The sequence below is a fragment of the Lithobates pipiens genome, unplaced genomic scaffold, assembly GCF_037356315.1.
Source record: "Lithobates pipiens isolate NorthernLeopardFrog02 unplaced genomic scaffold, aLitPip1_a1.2 Scaffold_22, whole genome shotgun sequence".
Taxonomy (NCBI): Eukaryota; Metazoa; Chordata; class Amphibia; order Anura; family Ranidae; genus Lithobates; species Lithobates pipiens.
Genome location: NW_027507784.1, coordinates 139,872,083 through 139,886,454, shown reverse-complemented (window position 1 = coordinate 139,886,454; position 14,372 = coordinate 139,872,083). Strand labels below are relative to the sequence as shown.

At 40.2% G+C, this 14,372-nt stretch overlaps 1 protein-coding gene across 11 annotated transcripts in view; it reads left to right on the top strand.

Moving 5' to 3' along the window:
• UNC80 (unc-80 subunit of NALCN channel complex) overlaps nucleotides 1–14,372 on the top strand; it is a 318,404-nt gene that overhangs the window by 65,999 nt on the left and 238,033 nt on the right. For 9 of the 11 annotated variants that reach the window (XM_077448372.1, XM_077448366.1, XM_077448364.1 and 6 more), the window contains exons 19-22: nucleotides 353–603; nucleotides 908–1,014; nucleotides 2,322–2,381; nucleotides 12,120–12,276. In XM_077448372.1, the coding sequence (XP_077304498.1) occupies nucleotides 353–603; nucleotides 908–1,014; nucleotides 2,322–2,381; nucleotides 12,120–12,276 (575 nt within the window). The remainder of the gene's footprint in view (nucleotides 1–352; nucleotides 604–907; nucleotides 1,015–2,321; nucleotides 2,382–12,119; nucleotides 12,277–14,372) is intronic. The other 2 variants (XM_077448371.1, XM_077448370.1) reach the window with 2 other exon arrangements.

Genomic DNA, 14,372 nt, shown 5'->3' with positions numbered 1-14,372 from the left:
CCACATATGGCATCTCCTCTTCCCCTTCTCCCCTTTTACCTATTTGGGGAATCCTGACTTACAAGACATAGTATTTAACTATACAGTATACTACAAAGTCTGTATACCATTGGAGTTTTTACTGTAAAGTATAACTTATGACAATACTTCTATTATGTATACAATGCAATGTTTACTGATATTTTTTTCGTTTTCCAAGATAAAAATAAAGAATGCAAAAAGGAAAAAAAGATAGGCAGGCGTATGATCTTCAATTTCTTATACTTTGGGAAAAATGTTATATTAAAAAAAGCTATTTTAATGTTAACATTTGCAGTAAGTGTATGTTCTCCCGCTGTGCTTTATTTCACAGCAATGCCGAGAATTTAAATGTTCACCCCGATCTGTCTCGCAGTGATGAACAAATGCAGGGGGCGGGGCTGGGACGCAAGGATTTTTGGCGCAAGATGTTCAAATCACAGAGTGCAGCCAGTGATACCAGTAGCCAATCAGACCCAGACACTTCAGAGTGCACTACAGCTCATTCTGGCACTACCAATGAGAGACGCTCGCGATCCAGGTCTCGCAGGATATCCCTCCGCAAAAAACTGAGGTTGCCACTGGGTTAGTGCTGTTTGATAATATTAAACAGTTAGTTACATAAGTGGGCTTATTCAAAACATCAAAGAGGATCCCATATCAAATAATCCATATCAATTAACAGAATCTGACCTAACTGTATATTCTAAAATTTGATTGGCTTCCCTAGGTTACTGCATTTTGTGCATTACTCTTTGCTCTGTTTTACTGAATGAGGCCATTAATGTTATTACACTAAAGCAGAAAAATGTACACATCTTGGACATATGATTTTTAGAACAGCAGTGTTTTTCATATTATAATTATTTTCACATGTCTGCATATTTAGGCAACTGGTTGAAGCGCTCCTCGCTTTCTGGGCTGACTGACAATGTTGAAGATCTTTTGGACATAAGCTCTGTGGATCGGCTTTCATTTATCAGGCAGAGCTCTAAGGTGCACTTTCATATTTTGATAAGGCATAACAAATCATTTGTAAGTTAAAATATGCATGAAGCTTAATGCAAATTAACGGTGCTATAAATTCTAACACCTTGGAATAAAGGTGACCTTATTTGGGAATGTAAAAGTTCCTCATGTAGTAGCATGGTGGTAATGATTCATTGCTTCCAAGCAATCTTAGGACTATTATATATTCTGTATTCTCACTCTAGTTGCTGGTTATACCTCTTGGCCCACAATGAATTCTGGTGCATGTGAGAATCTGTACTGGATTGCTATCTGGCTGGTTACAGTAAACATGACTTCTCACCATATCAGCGGCGTAGCTCATTGAGGGCTGATTCTCACACATTTTCAGCTTTGGGGTTGATTTACTAAAGGCAACTAGGCTGTTCACTTTTTAAGGAATTTGCATTCCTTTTAGTGAATGTGGTGACATTTCATTTAGCAAAGAATACCCAATCACATGCATTCAAAATAAAGTACAACAATACTTTTGTTTTCACATGATTGGATGTTGGAAGTCAACCAGATTAGATCATGAAAGCCAACAGTCACCTCATTAGCTAAGCTAAGGGGAAACTTCCCTTGAAAAGTGAAACTTTCTTTGCAAAACATAACTGCCCTTAGTAAATTAAGCTCACAGTGTGTAAATTCCTGATGATATTGAATTAAGTGACATATAGTTCACAAAACAGAATAACTCCTTGCTAAAACACTTTATTGTTTTTGAGGCCTAGTATAAGACAGCTGTGCGCTACGATTTATTGGGTATCAAAATGACAATTAAATGTCATCAAGTCTTTGAAAATTTTAAAAGGGAAAGTTTAAAAAAAACAATATTTCAATTTTGGGTCAGTCCTACTGAGTTAGATCATTACCTGTCTTCCTACAGTATATGTCTCATTGTTTGCTGCAGTGAAACCTGTTTAATTGCATTCCTAGATCCAACTACCATATCTATCAAATACAACAATTCACACGTGCAGATCTGAGAATACTTATAGTGAACATTTCCAAATTCAGTATTGATTTTCTTAGACAATTAAATCTAATCACTGACTGTTATTGAACCTGTAGGTTAAAATCAACTAACAACTGTGTCAACTGTGATAAAAGGATGTGATATATCAAAAAAAAAACTCTCAACTTTGAAATAGAAGCACCAGAATACATTAAAGCTGCCTCTGAAAGATTACTACATTTGTATAAGTTTGTTTTGAGAGGGAAATGGCATGACCCATTTTATTTTCATCGAATAACTACTAGCTGAACCTGTCTGCTCCTTCTCTTTTGCATAGAATGCCACTGGCATTAGGAAGAGCTTGCCAGCAAAGGAGATGGAGGAGATAGACAAAAAGGTAAATACCTTTAAAAGAGCAAATATGTAGCATGGCATGTAAGCATATAAAACATATACACAAATTCCTTGTTTTGCCGTTTACCTATGAAAAAGAAGATTGTGGAACGGTACAGGTAATTTATTCTACTGCTGTGGATTACTGAGTATTAATTGCTTCTGTCCCCCTACTGATTGCAGGCAATAGGGATTGATCCGCTTAGAGTAAAGAGGCTGTCCACATTGCAAGGGAAGTTACACTTTTCAAGGCGATTTTCCCCAGACTTTAGTAAATACAGTGAAATTTCACTTTTCAAAGAGTATCCACTCACATGCAAGAAAGATAAAAAAGCACCATTTTTGATTATACATAATTGGATGATGGAAGTCACTACCATATTCAATAAGCTCTGGGCAAAGTTACCTTGCAAAGTACAACTTCCCTTACCAAGTGAAAAGTCTATTTGCCTTCATAGTACCCCATAGTAACAGTCAGCCTGATTTGCTTTGTGAGATGCAAGGACACCTGTAGTAATGTGCAGTTGTTCACTAAATATATGTTGCAATTCAAGCTGACTTGGTAATAAATAATCTGAGGTCAGTTAATGGGGTGCAGAGTCAATTCTCAGTCATGCAGCAGTGTGACAAATGAAATATTGTACAGTGTAGTCCTTGTGTGCAAAAGTCCAGTGATCTTGCCGTAAAGCTTTCAATGCTTCCTATATGTTTTTTTAGATAAGCTTAATGTAAATGCTAATCTGATAACAATGCTAAACGTGGTCATTAGAGGTTAGTCAACTTCATCTGAAATTGTTCTGTAATGCAAGGTGGTATAGTAAATAAAATTTGCATCCCCCCACACATGGATTCATGGCAGACTCAATTAGGTCTTTTGATCAAGCTGGTCCCTTTAAATCCTGACGCACTGGAGGCCAACATTCTTTGCAAGAGGATTGGTATAATGGCCTTCTTGCTTGTGCCAGTCAGAATCTACAAAATGAAAAGGAGCACCAACAGTTATTTATGGAGGATTGACAGTTATAACAGCATCCTGCCGTCTCTCCCTTGTCACAGCTGTAATTATGTGGTTGTGTCCCTTTGTTACTTAAATGGTAATTTCACCTTTTTACACTTTTTTTTCTGAATTTCAGCTCCCCTATGCACCAATATAGCATTCATGTACTCTTTTTGTAAAAATATCAAAGCTTTCTATTAAATCTACAGTCACTTACTTTTCTTGACCTAATCCACGTTTGCTGGGTATTTGCTTCTGTGTTTAGTGTGCCATTAACAATTAATGGCACTGAAAGCGCAATTAGTCATTTTAGATGTATAAACATGGTCTACTTACACGATGCAATCTGATTGTATATTGTGTATTTAGTGAGAAGGGTGATCATTGATGGATTACATTTCATTTAAAAAATGTGCAACTGGGAGTGGGTGGATGGATGATGCAGGCCAAGGTGTGTGCTAATAAGGTCAGTTGGTCAACTCCTTCCCATGTCATGACCTAAAGTCTGATCAGGAAGAAAGACATTACTAATGAAAATGTCTGGAAATGTGGATTAGGACAAGTAAAGTAAGTGACTGTAGATTTAATGGAAAGCTTTGATATTTTTGCAAAAGAAGAAGTACATGAATGCTATATTAGCGCATAGGGAAGCTGGAATTTAGGGAAAAAAAATGTAGAAAAATGTGAAATCACCCTTTAACCCCCCTGACGGTATTCCCGAGTCTGACTCGGGGTGGATTTTTTATACCAAGAGCGGTATCCCCGAGTCAGACTCGGGACAGCGTCGCTGGATCCAGGAGGAGGTTTACTTACCTTCTCCTTCGGATCCAGCGTTGTCTCCCCGCTGTACGAGCGAGCCGTGTCTCGCTCGATCTATCACATCGCCGATCTCCGTGCCCTGCGAGCGTTGCGACGCACGGGCACGGAGATCGGCGCCAAATTCAAAAAGTGAAACAAACAGTAAACATACAGTATAATGTAATCTTACAGATTACATTGCTGTATGTAAATATTTCACATCCCCGTTGTCCCTAGTGGTCTGCCCAGTGTCCTGCATGCAGTTTTATATAATAAAAACTGTTCTTTATGCCTGGAAACTGGAGATTGTCCATAGCAACCAAAACTGTCACTGTACATCAAAAATGATTTTAGACCAGCTAGAAAACAGTGATAATAAATTGGAATCACTCGCAGAATTGAGGGATAGCGATTTGTGGGGAGATCCGTCATCAAATACTGAAAAGTAATGACAGTGACAATTCTGCAACTGAGCAAATTTCAGTGTTTTTGATTTGATTACATTATTGAATAATTTTTATTATTGTTATATTATTATTTGGTACAATTATTTATAATTATTTATTATATTATAATTTATGATTTAATTTTTCAAACTTTATCATACCCGGGATGTCTGCTAGACTCTGGTTTGGACAGATTTAACCACTTTCAGACCGGACCATTTTGCTGGTAAATGACCAGAGGTCTTTTTACACTTTGGCACTGCGCTGCTTTAACTGGTAATTGCGCGGTCATGCAATGTTGTACCCAAACAAAATTTGCGTCCTTTTCTTCCCACAAATAGAGCTTTCTTTTGATGGTATTTGATTGCCTCTGCGATTTTTATTTTTTGCGATATAAACGTAAAAAGACCGCAAATTTTGAAAAAAAATGATATTTTCTACTTTTTGTTATTAGAAAAATCCAATAAACTCAATTTTAGTCATACATTTAGGACAAAATGTATTCAGCCACATGTCTTTGGTAAAAAAAAAGTCAATAATTGTATATTTATTGGTTTGCGCAAAAGTTGTCACATCTACAAACTAAGGTACGTTTTCTGGAATTTACGCAGCTTTTAGTTTACGACTGCCTATCTCATTTCTTGAGGTGCTAAAATGACAGGGCAGTACAAAACCCCCCCAAATGACCCCATTTTGGAAAGTAGACCCCCTAAGGAAATTGATAAGAGGCATGTTGAGCCCATTGAATATTTTATTTTTTTGCCTCAAGCGATTGAATAATGACAAAAAAAAAATTTTTTTTTTTTTTTTACACAAAGTTGTCACTAAATGATATATTGCTCACACATGCTATGGGCGTATGTGAAATGACACCCCAAAATAAATTCTGCTGCTTCTCCTGAGTACGGGGATACCACATATGTGGGACTTTTTGGGAGCCTAGCCGCGTACAGGGCCCCGAAAACCAAGCACCGCCTTCAGGCTTTCTAAGGGCGTCAATTTTTGATTTCACGCCTCACTACCTATTACAGTTTTGAAGGCCATAAAATGCCAAGATGGCACAAAACCCCCACAAATGACCCCATTTTAGAAAGTAGACACCCCAAGCTATTTGCTGAGAGGCATGTTGAGTCCATGGAATATTTTATATTTTGCCACAAGTTGCGGGAAAATTACAAACTTTTTTTTTTTTTTTTTTTTTTTCACAAAGTTGTCACTAAATGATATATTGCTCATGCATGCCATGGGCATATGTGAAATGACACCCCAAAATAAATTCTGCTGCTTCTCCTGAGTACGGGGATACCACATATGTGGGACTTTTTGGGAGCCTAGCCGCGTACGGGGCCCCGAAAACCAAGCACCGCCTTCAGGCTTTCTAAGGGCGTAATTTTTTGAGTTCACTTCTCACTACCTATTACAGTTTTGAAGGCCATAAAATGCCAAGATGGCACAAAACCCCCACAAATGACCCCATTTTAGAAAGTAGACACCCCAAGCTATTTGCTGAGAGGCATGTTGAGTCCATGGAATATTTTATATTTTGCCACAAGTTGCGGGAAAATTACAAACTTTTTTTTTTTTTCACAAAGTTGTCACTAAATGATATATTGCTCACGCATGCCATGGGCATATGTGAAATGACACCCCAAAATAAATTCTGCTGCTTCTCCTGAGTACGGGGATACCACATATGTGGGACTTTTTGGGAGCCTAGCCGCGTACGGGGCCCCAAAAACCAAGCACCGCCTTCAGGCTTTCTAAGGGCGTTACAGTTTTGAAGGCCATAAAATGCCAAGATGGCACAAACCCCCCCCCCCCAAATGACCCCATTTTAGAAAGTAGACACCCCTAAATTTAGGGGTACACTAGTGAGACTAGGTAATAAATGGCGGGTGCCCTGAAACTATAAAAAAATAACTAACCAACCAGCGTCACCTGTAACAGTTATATGGTGATCACTGGTGAAAGGGTTAACTAGGGGGCAATCAGGGGGCTTTATGCGGTAGTATATGGGGGTCCCTGGCGCTATAAAAAGCTGCGGCGAACCTAAATACCTACCTGCCTAACTAGCGTCACCTGTGACACTAATACAGCGATCAGAAAAACGATCGCTTATTAGGCTGGGTTCACACTGGAGCGATGCGGGAACGCCACGAATGCGCGGCGGGTTCCCGCATCGCATGCCTCCCGGCGGCAGTTCACACTGCCCTATGCGAACTGCTGGGAGTGTCAGTGAAATGTTAATGACACCCCCAGATCAGTTCGCATATCGCAGTGCGATCTGCAAACTTGGATCGCATGGTGTGAACACCCATGCGATCCGATTCTGCTGCGGACCAAAAAAAGGGTCCCGTGCGAGTTTGCGGCGGGTGCGACACGAATTCAGCCATACTATCTGTATAGCTGAACTCGAATCGCACAGAGATCGGATGTGATTTGCACTGCAGTGCGGTGCGAATCACATCCGTTCTCATAAACCGCTGCAATGTGAACCCAGCCTTAGTGACACTGGCGACGGGGGGTGATCACGGGGTTAAACCTTTATTGGGGGGGTTAGGGGGGTACCTTAGAACTAAAGGGGGCTAACCCTAACTGCCCTAACAGTTATTAGTCACAAATGACACCTGCCGGGTGATCAGGGGGTTAAACCTTTATTAGGTAATAAATGGCGGGTGCCCTGAAACTATAAAAAAATAACTAACCAACCAGCGTCACCTGTAACAGTTATATGGTGATCACTGGTGAAAGGGTTAACTAGGGGGCAATCAGGGGGCTTTATGCGGTAGTATATGGGGGTCCCTAGCGCTATAAAAAGCTGCGGCGAACCTAAATACCTACCTGCCTAACTAGCGTCACCTGTGACACTAATACGGCGATCAGAAAAATGATCGCTTATTAGGCTGGGTTCACACTGGAGCGATGCGGAAACGCCGCGAATCCGCGGCGGGTTCCCGCATCGCATGCCTCCCGGCGGCAGTTCACACTGCCCTATGCGAACTGCTGGGAGTGTCAGTGAAATGTTACTGACACCCCCAGATCAGTTCGCATATCGCAGTGCGATCTGCAAACTCGGATCGCATGGTGTGAACACCCATGCGATCCGATTCTGCTGCGGGCCAAAAAAAGGGTCCCGTGCGAATTTGCGGCGGGTGCGGCGGGTGTGGCGGGTGCGGCGGGTGCGGCGAATGGCTGAACTCGAATCGCACAGAGATCGGATGTGATTTGCACTGCAGTGCGGTGCGAATCACATTCGTTCTCATAAACCGCTGCAATGTGAACCCAGCCTTAGTGACACTGGCGACGGGGGGTGATCACGGGGTTAAACCTTTATTGGGGGGGTTAGGGGGGTACATTAGAACTAAAGGGGGCTAACCCTAACTGCCCTAACAGTTATTACAGTCACAAATGACACCAATGCAAAAAAAAAAAAAAAAAATGACATTGGTGTCACTGTGACTGGGGGGCAGGGGTAATTGGGGGGGTGATCGGGGGGTAAAGGGGGGGTGTGAGTGTGCCTGGCATGTTCTACTGTGTGTGGGATGTGTTGGTGCAACTCACTGATCCGCTCTCCTCCGTGTCGGAACGAAAAATACCGACACGGAGGAGAGAATACATCACTTCCTCTCCTGTGTTTACATTACAGGAGAGGAAGTGATGTCACCGGGGATTTCCATTCGTCGGGAGCGATCGCGAGGGGGTGGCCATGAATGAATGGCCGTCCCCTCGTCCGGGATCGCTCCCGAACGAAAACCGACCGCCGCAGGCACCGGGCGGGGGCCCGATCGGGCCCCCGACCCGCGGGAGGCAAAGGACGTACATATATGTGCTTATGCCTGCCCGTGCCATTCTGATGACGTAGATCGGCGTGAGGCGGTCGGCAAGTGGTTAAGAGAGTTATTCCTAAGAATTGCAGGACTACAATATAAAACGCCAAATTTTCATGCAAAATAATGGTACCGCTTTTAGCACCTAAAATCCGAAATAATCGTACCGCCAGGGAGGTTAAGGAGACATTTCTTCCTTTATTGATGGTTCACTTGAATAGCTTGAGATATAATGGATGAGCTAAGTTTATGGTTAAAAAAAAAACAACATCATTAATTATACATATGGTAGCTGATGACTATCTACATAAATGTAACTACTTACTACTATTTATAAACCAATAATAAAAGGCAGTAATTTCATAAGAAAGTGTATCATATTTATCTATTGCTGTTTTTATTGGTTCTAAATTACGGGTATGTTTTAGAATTTTTTAACATTACAGAACAAGTGAGTTGAATGTGATTATCTCATAATTTCTTTGGTGATGTACTCGCTGCATTTTAGCATGTGTTTAATGTCCATGTGTTGCAGTATTTTTTAATAAGATTTGGAAAGCATTTTAATTAATTTGAAAGCAGATTGCACATTTAATAACAAGCTGAATTCCAGGCAGATAATCATTTTAATTTTACATAGAAATAGCATAGGTACCTGAATCTTACTCAAAATCTTCACTTTTCTTCACAACAGCACGTGGACTGTAAGGGAGAGGGGCTCAATGACTTACAAGGAGCATGCTTAAAGAACAGTACAGTGAAGACCTCATCAGTGTTCTTCAGCTCCTTAATTTTCCATAGTAAGATGGAATGGGTTGCAAATAGGACTGTATTGCACAAAGTTAGAGTAGCCTGCTGTGACTTATATAACCTGGTTGTACTTACCAATAGCAGTATCTATATCACAAGATTGGCAGAGTTATACATCCTTTGGCAAGTAAAACAGTAAGCCTGTATGTATTTAACTGTGTATTTATATTTTTTTTGCCTGGAGTTCTGCTTAAAAAAGCATATTAATAAAAAATAAATAAAAAAAACTTGAATGTCAAAAAAAAAAAGATATGTGCATTTTGCCAGCTTCTAGTAAGCACCCTAATTAAAGTTCTTTTAAAGTGAACCTGTTCTTTGCACTTACAGATTTACTTCACCTTATGGGTTATAAAGTAAATGTAGTTACTTTCCACTCACTTCCCACCACTCTATCATCAGCCCTCCCAGAATATACCCAGTACTTCCAGGTATGGGGTAATATGACATTCCTAGCCTCAGGTATAGCCCTGACATGTCTGGAAAATTGAACAATAGCTTTGGCATTGTAAATTTGCTGACAAACCCACAAGGGTCTGTCTATGACAGCCTGGGTTTACAGTAAGGTGGTGACCATCATCCAACCTGGAAGATGAGCAGAGCTGGACTTTGGAGCAGTAAGTATGTAGGGGAAAGTACTAGGAACAATTTATTTTTTAAAGCTGGATATAAAAAAAAATACCAGTTGCTGCAACTGTATTCCCTTTAGCCCTAATCATGCCTGAGCATTTTGCAATTTGAACCTCAAAGCTCCAAAATGCTCAACAACCAAAATCCTATGCTTTTAAATTGTGAATGTTCAATATGACCCTTCAGACACCTGTAGGTGTAAGTCTGATGCTCAGAAAGGTTTATGAGCTACTAGAAGATGATAGGGAGAGTTGCTTCACATTGGAGAGGAGATAGCTAGAAAGGAGATGGCCAGGATAGGAGTGGCTTCAAAGTGGGGAGGGGCAAATGGCAGGGAGAGCAGCCTCACAGGGGAAAAGAGATGGCTTCACAGAGAGCGGGAGATGGTTGGAAGAGGAATTTACAATCTGCTAGTTTGTTTATATTTATGGAGGGACACTAACAGAAGCTCCTGTATTAATGTAGACAGTCTTGTGCAACAAACCTACATCTAGGTCTCCAGCACAGCAGGCGGCACACTGAGCACTGGCAGTCTGCATGCAGCCCGCAGCATGTTCAGCTTCAGGGCTCTACAGCATGCAGCGTCATTCTCCCAAAACATTCCCTCTGCTGTCACATGGGGGTTAAAGGAATGTGCACAGCAATCAAAACTTACACAACAATCTGGGGTGGGTCAGCAGCAGATCAGAGTAGTGGGAAGCTAAGTACATGTATCTTATGATCTATGCAGTGAAATATTACATTGCCTATTTTTAACAAAGCACAGCTCCACTTTATACTGTATATATTAAATTCATATTTATGAGCAGTTTTATGTTAAAGTTGAAGTGGTTGTAAACCCTCTCATATACCCAGTGAAGTGACTAACCTCAGATGATACACAGAGATTAAAGAAATCCTCCTATATAAGCTGTACCTGTTTATCCGAAGCCCTCTCTTCTCTGCAGCCATTCAAAGTTATAATTTATACAGGTTGGTTGAAATCAGGGGTTGGGAGGCTGAAGTTACATTCGGCAAAGCTCAGTGAGGAGAGTTAAGAGCTGATTGAAGGGAATGACCCCTCCCCCCCTTTCACACAACACACATGAACAGAGCTGAGGCTGTGAATCACAGAACGTGTGCTGGAGCTCCCTCTAAAGAAGCCGGATGGCTCCTTCAGATTTGTACAGGACTAAATCAATCACACCCTCCCCATCACTTTTTTAACTCAGGGTGCCAGGAAAGCCTTTCAGAAGTGATTCATGCAGATAGCAGAGGAATAAGACAACAGATAAGATGACACTTGCTCTGGATTGAGACAAGTACACACTATAGAGAGGCATACTTTGTTCATATCTCATGTCAGAGGTTTACAAGCATTTTAAGTAACACTTACAGGTCTAGTCTGTCCTCCAGCATGTGAAAGAAACAGCAACAGGCTCTTTCACAATGCTCTTCTCCTATCAGCACATCTCTTTTAACACATCAGCACTGCAGCACAACTGAATGGCTCCTTGTGTTGCCCCTCCCTCTGCCATTCTTAATTCTGCTGTACACTGGATTGTAAAAGGCCAATAACAAGCCAAATTCAGGTACTTACACTGCTTGCATTTCAAGTTCATCCACATTTTTTTGCAGATCGCTGGTGCAATGCAGGTCTCCTGCAAATCCGCCAGTGCATCTACTTCCCCGTATGTCCCGTACAGGCAAGCAGATACAATCTGACATGAAGCATAAATGAACTACCATGCCACTCCACAGCGCCATGGCAGTTCATTGAAAACTAGAAGCTGACAGCCGCAAAGGTAGCCGGACCTTGTAGTTTTCAATGCACATAGTTCTGTCAATCAGTGACGTAGACAGGCAGTGACCATGTTTTTTTTTTAAATTGTGACAGCTAGCGGGTAGGGAGAAGGGGAGGTGCGGGGGCCAGTCCATTCGTAACATGTTACATGTTACACCCTGAATATGGGTTCAACATGTAACATGTTACGAAAAGGTTAACTTATTCTTTAAATCATACATATAATAATTTATTAATGAATACAGAGCTGCATTAATTTGTGCCCTTTATTTCTGCCTGGAGTTCAGCTTCAATATGAAATGTTCAAGCCACGGTTACAGAATGCTGAAATTAGTAAAGCAAGTAGCTGTTTTTTAAATACAGGTATTTCGTTAACAGTCATGGCTACTGTGGTTAACTTTTTTCTGAATCAGTCCTAATCACATAAGTATACTCTTGCTTCTTCTTGGTATAGGTGAAATTTACTAGTGCTGTCAAGCTGTCTGAAGCTGGGCCAGGATCAGGAATGGATGGCGGGCGAGATGAAGAAGAAAATTTTTTCAAGCGTCTTGGTAAATGGCGCTCAAGCAGAAGGAATACATCCAGGCTTCATCACACAGAAGAAAAAGATGGTTAGATATCAGGGTTCTCGTTTTTTCTGTTCCTTGGCAATTATTTTACCTTCTTCCATTGAAATTTTTTACACTTTTGCTGCTGAGGTGACTTGCAACAGATTCACTGCAACCTCCTTCCTTAGCAAAATGTGACCCATAACAATACCTATTTCTCATAATCCTTTCACAGAATCTGCAGAAAACTTATTCAATCCACCCATCTATCCTATCTTTTCCATTTCCATTTCCTTCCTTATTTCTCATGAAATAAAACCACAGCTTCACTGAATGAAAAAAAAAAAATCAGCTGTGTTTCAAAATGCATCGGTTACCTGTTGCAAAGAAACAGAGCAATTATCTGATCCAAGTCAATGCTTAGCCTATTAAGTTATTAGTAACAAACAAGTCTATGGAGGCATTGTAAATATCCTGATAGCCTCAGTGATTCATTTATGGGACTGTCTCATTTGCCCTAATTGCTGAATAACTAGGTGACGGTGCATTTTCAACACATGAAATTTGGAATTTACCAAATGGCATGTTGCAGAAAACATGCCTCACAAAATCTTTCCTCCATTTCACGGCATGCATTCTTTAATTTACCAGCACAAATTTATCGAAATTTGGATGCCCAGTATCCCAAAAAATTACATTCCAGAATAAGTTCCATATATTATGGACTCCTAATTCATACAATTTTTTTTTAGTTGTCTATTTTATACAAATATATTTTTGTTATGACTCCAAAGCATTTTAATAAGACAAAAATTCCACCCAGATACCTTGTTTCAATTATCTCTTTTCTTCTGTGTTTGCATGACCAGCATCTGCATAACCATTTCCAATATAAGACACTGTCCTTCTTGCATCAGCACTGTAAAATTGCGATTATAATAATGCTGAAAAACTATATTCATGTACAACACTGATGTTCATCATAGAGAATAAGAGAAATGTGAGACTTTTAAGGAAAGGAACATTGATAATATACTCAGTGAAATGATGAATGAATGAATAAAACAAGCTATAAGAGGCTGTGATGATAAACTTAAACACAACCTATTTGTCATGTTTATGGCTAATAGCCAATTCATCCAAGTGTACCCTCTTGAAGTATTTAACTTAGTCTTACTCTAAATGTAGACATTTGGAATATCCTATCAGCAGATTTATACCAAATACTGGGGTACGCATATACTGATATGTTTTTGAGTCACTGTACTGAGATGGGCAGAGTTGAAGACTTTTGTTTGAAGTGGGGTTCTCAGCAGATGATGGTTGTGATGGAGCTGACCTCAGGACACTGCCTTTGGCTGCATTCCATCTCTGTCTCTCTGCTCTCGTGGTGCAGTGCTTTGTGAAGTGTTGTAATTCTGCTCACCTTTGTTCCTGTAGTTTTTACCACGTGTTTTTCTTAACTTTTCTATATACAACAGGTTGAGAAACAGTAGAAAAGGCTCAATTAACCTGTTTTGATCATAGGAGATTAGGAATGCTTAGAAGTTATAATATGCTTGGAGAGGTTTGAAAACAGACTGCTAAATGTTGATGTTCAGATGAAATGTACTTATCATTATATCCCAAGGAGACCCCTTCATCGGGACTTGAAATTGTAGAGAATTTGGACTGTTGCAATTTTTTCCAAAAAAATGTGCTGGATGAACAGCCTTTCAAACCAGAGATTAGGAGCTGGCTTGTTACACAGCACTATTCTTTCTGAAATGCCACGTTATGTTATAGTCCTTTTTTACAATCTGAAGCCCTGAAGAACGGGGCTCTTTAGATCCCCAAAATGCTTTTGATAGTATTCTTCACTCAACATACAGATAAATAATCCTGATCTGAAAACATCCAGAATTTAAGTTCTCTTTTCTTGCCTCTTCAATGTTTTTTTCCAGAAACTTAGGGACAGTTCCAATATGCCAAAACGCGACCTATGAAGATATTTATAACTTTATGCCTAATCACAAATAAAAGTGCTCCTCATGTCTACTACTATTTTAAAGGAGGGATAAATGTCAATCACCTTTGTTCTTAATTCTTCTATACTATCTTAGCTACTGACTGATATAATATATCTTTTATATAAAATATACAGTATATGTGTAATATGT